Source organism: Carlito syrichta, unplaced genomic scaffold (genome assembly GCF_000164805.1).
Source record: "Carlito syrichta isolate Samal-C Ts95f unplaced genomic scaffold, Tarsius_syrichta-2.0.1 Scaffold302623, whole genome shotgun sequence".
NCBI lineage: Eukaryota > Metazoa > Chordata > Mammalia > Primates > Tarsiidae > Carlito > Carlito syrichta.
The window spans coordinates 907,744-916,803 of record NW_007246719.1 but is presented as its reverse complement, the minus strand read 5'-3'; the positions used below and the strand labels follow the sequence as shown (position 1 = coordinate 916,803).

The following is a 9,060-nucleotide window of genomic DNA, read 5'->3' as shown; positions in this document are numbered from 1 at the left end:
CAATGTTAGCTAGGGACTAAGTGCATAAGAAATATGAGCAGGGATTCAGTACCATCTTTTTGAGTAGAAGGTGACATGGGCTTAGCGGTGTTAGGCAGGAAAACTGGAGAAAAGCCTGGCTTTATCTGTTTATGAGATGTCATGTACTGTGTCTTTCATAGAAGTGTTCTGTTTCCTACACCTTTTCAGGACAGCGGTGAGAAGGGTGTTTCTTTTGGAACACTAAATACATTTTAGGCAATGAATAACAAACTACTCCTGTATATTTTCTTAATGCTGGAAGCCAAAAAAGGGGCAGGTGGCCTTCAAAAATTAATAGCTCTTAAAAGGCACAAGGAAGTATAACTTAAGGATATGTCGTTGTCAGGCATTGGTGAGAAGCTGTGTTTTGGGGGTGATGATAATTAAGGACATTTCCCTGTTGGCATAAATGTCTCACATTTTTGCCCTTGGTGCTCAGCTCACCATGAGCACAGTCAATTCACAAGGTAGTTTTTGTAAATAAAGGTTTTAGGCAAGCTGAACGTGGTCCAGAGAGATATTAATGAGAGGGCAAGGAGGAGAGTTAATGAAAACACACTTCCTAGTGGAACATAAACTGCTTTTTGGACCTGGAGAATGCTTGAAAATTGTTTTCCCAAAACCCTGTGGCGTTTCTTTTCTGGAGGCGATGAGATGGGGAGAAATGACAAATAGCTCCGTTTTATTGTTTTCTTCTCACTCACTCTCCATATTTTTGGTAGGGAAAATTGGACATTTATTTTGGCCGTTTTCCTTCTATTCGCAGAAGCAATTACATGTTCAGTGCGTTATGCATAATAAATATACTCGAGCATCGTCTGGCTTAAAAGTAATGAGTTGATTATTTGTACATCCTTACTTTAAAGGCAGTTAATTGTATGGAAAGTATAGGCTCCCCCCCATCAGTCTCTTTAAACTTTTATTCTCCTGAAATTTGTTTCCAGTGTCTGGGCTGTGTAGCTTAGTTATGCTGCATGACTGCCCTTTGTATATTCTGAGAAAAACAATTGTAAGCTTTTAAATCGTGTCGTGATTATAATCTCGGATTTCAGATGAACTGAAATCTCAGGCCACTAGTGTTCAAGAATCTCCAAAATCCCATAGCCCCTACCATTGAAAGGAGGCTTGGCTAGCCTCAGGAGTATATTGCCTTCTCGAGAGTTCTGTAAGTCAGGAATTGTGGCTAATTTTTTCTTTTGTAGATTGCTGCCTGCTCTGGAGTTTTTATGTTTTTTGTTTTTTCTCCCACTCAAAAGTGTGTGATGGTGCCTTCTAGAATTATCTATGCTTTCCAGTGGAATTAAGAGTTAGATCACATCTCTTTAGTTGGAGGCAAGTCCAGTGAGTGTTCTAGTTTACATATCACTTCACTGTTCCCCCATAGTTACATAATTGGTGTTGTATGTGTCCATCGTAGAGGACATTTGATGCTCATTTATTAAATATGCTTGCTGGCTGCTGCCACATCTTTGTTCTGGACAGACAAATTACCTTTCTCACACTGAGCTTCCACTCTGGGGAATTAAGCCTCCACCACTTTAATTAGCTTGGTAGTGGGGGGTTGGTTGCAGTTCCTAATAGACTACAGGCTTTTAGTAAGTTAAAGAAAGGGTGAACCAAGAACTTCCTGGGAAGCTCAAAACATCATTTAAAAACCGTAAAAACCTAATATATATTATTTCATTTTGGTAATTGCAAACAGATTGTATTTGATGACTATGTGGATTTCCATTTAAGATACTGAAGTTAGACTCGCAGTGAACTATGTTCTTTAATCTATCACACGTCATTAACTCATTACGTATATTGATTCATAGATGTATAGTATTTACATAACTTAAAGTGACATAGCAGATAGGACATATTCAGTGAAAAATATGTGAATATCTGTACATATAATGTTTCATACATATATAGACACACAGCCTATAGGTAGAATCAATATGGATAAATAGGTGTCACACATCAGAAAAGATAATAACTGCCGATACGTGTTTGCCCAGGCTGGAATGCAGTGGCATGCTCACACCACCCCATTGCCTTCTGCCTTAGCCTTCCAAGTAGCCAGAACTACAGGCAAGTGCTCCCACACCTGTCTAATTTTTTGATTTATTGTAGAGATGAGGTCCCACCAAGGTGCCCAGGCTGGTCTCGAACCCGTGGGCTCAGGCAGTTCCCTCACCTTGGCTTCCCAAAGTGCTGGGGTTACAGGCTGAGCCACCGAGCCCGGGCCTGTTCAGCTTTTATTAAGGTTAAGGGCCAGACACTGTTGAAAGTGCTCCCTAGGTACATAATGATCACAACCACCTTCTAATCCCCATCTTAAAGATGAGGAAACTGAGACAGTTTCAGTGTTTTGCTAGAAAGGTTACCCGGCCGAGGGTATCATCAGCCCAGATCTTCCCAGTGGGACCTGGGCTCGGAATGCCCCCGTATTCGAACAAAGTTCAAGATTTCCACTCCTGAGCAAGACATTACAGTTCATTCCTTTTGGAGAGAAACTCGCTTTTTTCACGGAGTTAAGCAATTCACTGTAGAACTTTATACCAGAAACTTCCTGAGGGTCCATTTATGGTCTCATTTTCTCTGCTAGTAAACCTGCAGAAAATGTTAGGCTTTAGTCCTTCACTGCCGGAGCAAGTAGCGTAGAAAGCCTCCATCAAGTCACAGTTGGAAAGTAATCTAATAAAAGAAGATTAGTGAATGTGGAGAAGACAAAAGCAGTCATGTTTGAGTGTCATCTCTCTCAGATTGAGCATTCTAGCTAAGATGCCCGTTTTTATGTCTTGCAGGTCTGCTAAAAGGTCAGAGTAATGCAGAATGCGTGCCTTCATCTCAGAGTTTGCTCATCACAGGTGGATCCCATGTGTCTTCAGTAGACAAGTCACCTTTGTAGCTAGCACCAGTGCCAGCTCCTGCCATCACACCTTCTTTAGTCTTGATTGCCCTTCCCGCATTTATTGGTGTATTAAAATGACTGAATATGAACATTAAGGACTCCATGAACCTGGGCTAATGGGAGACTAGAGAAAATGAAAAAGGATCCACCAGAGGACATCTTGGGGGGGGAGGGAGCTTGGGGGGAGGGGAATGACTAATGAAGCTAATTACAAGAAGCATTCAAATCTGCTTTCTACCCTCATTAACAATTAGCAGGGCACTGGCCAGAGCTTGTACCCTGTGTTTTACCTTAACAACATTCTATTTGCTCTTTGTATATTTAAGTGTTGTAAGGAAACGTGTTTCAATCAAAACTGAACATGAGATAAAGGAAAGAGATGTGGCTTTTGTGATATTCTATCACAAACACTTTTATTGTATCTCTGTAAAATACAATGTATGTATGCATGTAAGTGTTTTTGTCCTAATGTTGCTACTCCCATGGCAAAGAGAAAAAAAAAAAAAAGAATGAAAAAAAGAAAAAAAAATTGGAAAAAAGTCAGGCTCATAGCAGCTACTGTGTAGAAAATTCCCCCTACTTCTAATTTGCTGAATGAAGAAAAAAAATCTTTTATTTGTGATATTTTCAGAGACATTTGCTCTAGTATGGTGTATTTAAATAATAAAAACTTAAAAGAAAAATTATTCAATGGCGTTTGGGTTTAAGCACTGCTTTTTTTCTCCTCTGTATTTTGGGAAAATCTAGTTGTTTTTATTTTTGTTGCAGTTCGAGAACACGCTCACTCTAAATTTCAGGAGATGAGGGAGATGGTTTGTATTTTTATTTAGCGCTAGGCCAATGAGGTATTCTTCAAATTTCTTAACCATGCTGTTACTGGCAGGGATACGGAGCAATGTTCCTAGCAGAGACGCTTTTATAAGTTCAGGGTATTCTGTTAACAGCACTTCGTTACACTTCTATATCTCAGTGAGTCTTTTGGGTTTACATATAAATACTTGTTTGTTTCTTCTGCTATTTTGTTTACTTCTTTTTTCTCAAAAGGAAAGCCTTGGGTATTGACGAAAAGCATGTACATAAGGCATAACCATCTTGTTCTCTGATCAAGTTCATAGCTTTTGGAGGAAATAGCATTTTTAAATCATACCTTTACAGATTTTGAAATTTCATTAGTTGTCAGGGACTCAGAGCTCTTTTATAAAGTGATCTTTGTGGGTGAAGCTGCCATTTCCTGGTGAGCTTTTAGACGCCTGTGGTCACTGTAAGATAGGTTCATTTTGTTTTGCTCTTCTGCTTCTCTCCTGACTCTGTCTTTCCATATATTTGTTGGGGAAGGATTATGGTTTCATTTAGTAGTAGTCTTGAGATACTGAGTTGCTAGCTGTAGCAGTGGCGTGTCCACAACGGCACCCTCAATGCCCGCAGAGCTGCCCCGGTGAAGGGAATCCTAGGAGGGGAGGACTCTGGACCCCATGGCTGGTGCTGGGAGAATATCAGATGGGCCTAGATGTTGGGCCTGGCCAGCCTCCTTAGACAGGAGCAGATCTCAACTGCAGCATCTAACACAGGCTAATAAAACCAGATGTGTTTTACAATGCTGGTTTACATTTTCTTTTTAAAAATGGCATTGACTTTGTTTCAGAAAAGCCCCTGATGGAGACCTTTCCTCTGAGAACAGCGCTTGGTCATTTTGAGAGGTATAGTTCAGTATATCTCAATTAATAGCCAGCATCTTCCCTTTGAAAACTTTCTGCTTTCATAGATTTCAGGTCAGGAAAAAAAAAAAAAAAAAAGATTAGTTGCTCAAACTTTCAAACCTCCTGGAGGAAAATTTTAAGGCACTGAGTCGAAATGAAGAGTTTTGTTAGAGTTTTATAAAAATAAAACAAGGAAAAATGAGGAAAATTTAAGATGACATCACATACATAATAGCTGTTTGAATTAGATCCTTGGAGAATTTTTTTCAGACGCATTCTGGTTTTTTTTTTTCTTCAAGAAATTTTCTGAAGGAAGTCAGACTCTTCCTGCATGGTAAAGGGGCGGGGGGGGGGTGGGGGGTGGAGGATGCGTTAATAAGATTGCAAGCATCTTCTATATTCTCTTTGGCATAAGCACGCATGTCCTATATAGTATAGAAATTCAAAAGAGGTGGCTAATAACTTTTAGTAAGTAATACAGTGTGGCATTTAGTGATGGGGAGGGTTAAGGTCGTTACAGGTTTTAAATGAACTATTACATGGCTGGTTCCTCAAGCACTGCTATGTATTTAATAATGAGCTTCTAAAAGCATTTCTTAAGTTGCAGACCTATAAGATTACAAATGTCACTCAAGTTAGTATAATCCACATGCAAGTGATGAAACCTTCCCTTTGATGTGCTAAATTGGAGAAGGACTAATGGAGCTATGAATATACAATAGAACATATTTAAGTAGTCGTCTTGCTTTAGGTAAAACACTTTCTTGAAACCAGAGGCATTTCAAACAATAAAACCCAGCTCTAATGGGAATGCTCTGTGTAGATAGAAAAGCTACTAAAAACACTCGGGTTTATTCTGATGTGAGCGGTGATTGTGTGTGCAGTTCCTCCCTCAGCCTCAACGTTGCTTAGGAAAAAAAAAATAGGCGCTTATTCTACCTTTCTTCCATTGCATTTGTGGCGTTGTTCGTGAGTGAAATGGATGCCGTTCTTTTGAAAGGACTTATTTAATATGGACCATGTCGTTGGAGCAAGATGGCCCCCAGTCCTAACAAGCAAGTACAATTCGAAGCAAATGTTACCGCGCCCTGCTGAACTGATAGAAAACAAAAAAATAAGCTGTCCATGATACATATAAATGTCTCAATCATGTAAATTGTCACTCTTGCGAATGAAACGATTTGGTCAAAAGATTGTCCTCTAAAAGAGCTTAATGTTTTTTACCTATCTGTCTTGTTGGATTTGCACATCCCACAAGGCAGGGGAACCCGAATCCTTTCCAAACCAAATCGTTTGCCGCTAGAAATTATTTTCACCTCTTCATGATTTATTAGGAAATAGTTTGACATCGACTGTAGTGTCTTAGAAAATTCAAAATGAGAAAACTGTCACACCAAAATGAAGCCTGCGAATTTGTCATCCCCTTAATGTTAACTGCATTTAAATTCTTTCTTTTGCCCTTATTAACACTGATAATTGAAACACCTAATCATTTAAGATGAAACTCCTATATAGCTTTAAATGTCAATATACCAAGATTCCAATGTTCACTACTATTTGTGTAAAATATTTCTTAGGGCCAATAAATTATATACCAAACACAATGAACTCAAGAGCTGTGTATCAAGAGTCCAGTGAAGAGTTTCCATGTAGCCTAAATAATTGTATTTAAATTGAGAGACGTTCCAAAGACCCCTGCACCTTCCACAGGGGAATTCTATCCTGGATGCTTTCACACATGTGACTCTGTTTGAGAGGCCATTGGGAACACAGGCCATTTACAAGTTAATGTTACTTATGGCTTTATTACGAAGACTCACCTATTGTCAGTCCAGCCAAGTCACAGAAATGCTTATTGCAGTTAAATGGCAATTTGTTTCCATGAAACTGCAATTAAAGTATTACTGAGCAGCCATTTTAGATTGGCAATGCTCTGAACGCATGTTAAACAGCCAGCAACTCACACTTGCAGTGTCAGATCTGACTCGCAGCAAAGTGGAACACATTCACCTATGTTGGGTACCTAGTTAAGAGGCATTTGCAGCCCTCTGCTCTCATGAACATGCTGAGAGCAGTGACAAATCGGGCCTGATTTTTGGAAGGTGAACTTGCAACTTACCTCAAGTGAATACTATTTTCAGTTGTACAAGAAGTGCTTTACGCTGGTAGATATGTGCGCATTTCCTAGAGGGAATGTTTTCAAGTTCAGATTGATTCTGCTGAGAATGGACTGCAACTCGGAGGCTGCAAGCCAGTAATGTACTGCGGGTCCTGACATGTTACAGCTGTATAAACAGGGCCATTCTGTCTCCTAAATCACAACCAATAAAGCATAGGATGAAAATCAATTGATTCTGTTATAAGTTCTTTGAATGACACTGGAAAGTTGTTTAATGACTCTGTTAGAATGGGCAAGCCTGAGTAGAATCACCCAAGTACCGATTTTAATTGTCTCTCTCCCCTCAGAAACAGGGCAGGACAGTGCTTCCTGGGCGTTAATATCACCACTGTACAAACCTGCAGGGGAGAGGAAGGATCTGAACTGAATTCTTCCTGCCGATCTAAAGTTCAGGATTTGTTGAGTGAGAAAGGTGAAGTGCAAAGGTTTTACTGAAAATGCGAAACATTGATGTAAGATCCTGAGAGAGGAAAGAATTTCAGAGGTGGTGTTTTAAAATGCAATTAGCACTGAATTCTAACCAGTTTGGAAACAATCATTAGCTCAGGAGAACAGGAGGCTTCTCACCTTCCCTTCGGCCTAGAAAAATCCCCCTACCTGGAATCAAAAGATTGACGTCCTCAGCTTTTTCAAAAACAATTTTTATATTTGTAGGCTTTCACCTGTGTTGTTTGAGCTGTAATTTTTTTTAAATAAGAGAAAAACATGGAAGTTTCTCCCTAAATTAATTTTTCGTTTTTGATGAATGCATTTAGGAACTGGAAAGAGAAAATCTGAGGATAAACTGAAATTACAAATGAAGATGAATTATGAAACCTGGAAAGGAAATTGATTTCTTAGCCTGCAATTATATACTTAAAAAAAAAATTTAAATAAGATTCGGTAGGGATGGGTGTGTCTAAAATCCTGCATATTCCTCTAAGGCCTGGTATTCAGTTTCTATCATCAATCATGGGACTCACACTTGCTGTAAACCTAAACATCTTTAAATGTAATATTTAATATAATAACTTTCTCTTGGAGTGGCATAAAGCTTTGTAAATGTATTTGTACATTAACATTTACAGTGAACAAGTACTTACACATGCAATCTCATTCAGTCTTCATCATAATCCTTTTATTTTTACTTCTGTGTTACGATGGGCTAAATACAGTTTAGTGAGATGACTTATTTAAGCAGGGCTAAGACTACAGTGAGGTGGGTGGGCATTCACGGGGGCATAAGATGTAAGAGGGTGCCACAAACTCAGTAACTAAGATAATGTTTTAATGCAGCTTTTTAAAAATGAAATCGATGCAGAAAACATCCTTGAGGAACAAAATATCACAATTTTAAATAAAGGTAGGATCAATATTACTTGGTTTTTTGGCCTTAGTTTCCAACAGGATAGGACACTGTTATTAAGACTCAAACTACCAAAATCACTATTTGAATGCTGGCATTTTGGTAAAATCACCTGCAACAATGATATACTTTATCTTATTAGTTATGACGGGTTTCTTATCCCTTAATATATTAAAGCATTACGTTTATTCTTGATCCAACCTGAAATGCCAGCTCCTTTAAATTGCCTGCATATATCAGCCTTGCTCTAAAAGAAATGTCTTTCGAGTTTTGGGAAATCTCAAATATTTCATGATGAATAATTAAGTATAATTGATAACAAGTCTTCCCACAAGTTGTTGCTGAGAAATAAGAACAAGACTTTAGTAGTCATATTAGTTCACAAAGCAATATGGATAAATACACTCTATACAGGATAGTAAATGGTGTGTTTAAAATATGAATGATTTATTATAAACATGTTTATTGTAACACTGTTTACACTGGAAAAACTGGACACAATCGGAAGAGTATGAACGGAAAAAACTGGAAACAACTTGAAATTATTCTTAAATTTGAAATATTTCTCTATTAAAAAAACAAGGATGACTCATCAAAAATATTAAAAATAAAATAAAAATGTGAGCGAGCAGTGGTTTGAGCTACATAAAAGGCCAATAAGTTAGATTTTATAAAAGTAACATATAAGTAGAAAAGAAGTAATACACACACGACAATTTTTATAGAAGATTTTTACATGCTCTAGCATGATGTGAAAAGCAGGCATATCCCCAAAAAACTAATATTTATGTTTGTTGTTCTAAGAAAGAGAGCTCAGAGACATTCAAAGAGAACAGATTATACCTTTAATTATATACAAACATAATCCTGAGCTGATTTTTAAATTTTTGTTGGCTGCATTTCCTCTTTTTCCATTAAT

At 38.1% G+C, this 9,060-nt stretch overlaps 1 protein-coding gene across 1 annotated transcript in view; it reads left to right on the top strand.

Annotated features, from left to right (window-relative positions):
* LMO4 (LIM domain only 4) overlaps positions 1-3,611 on the top strand; it is a 14,387-nt gene extending 10,776 nt beyond the window's left edge. The window contains exon 5 of the mRNA XM_008057038.1: positions 2,814-3,611. Coding sequence (XP_008055229.1) covers positions 2,814-2,822 — 9 coding nt within the window. The 3' untranslated portion in view covers positions 2,823-3,611. The remainder of the gene's footprint in view (positions 1-2,813) is intronic.
* The last annotated feature ends 5,449 nt before the right edge of the window (positions 3,612-9,060 follow it).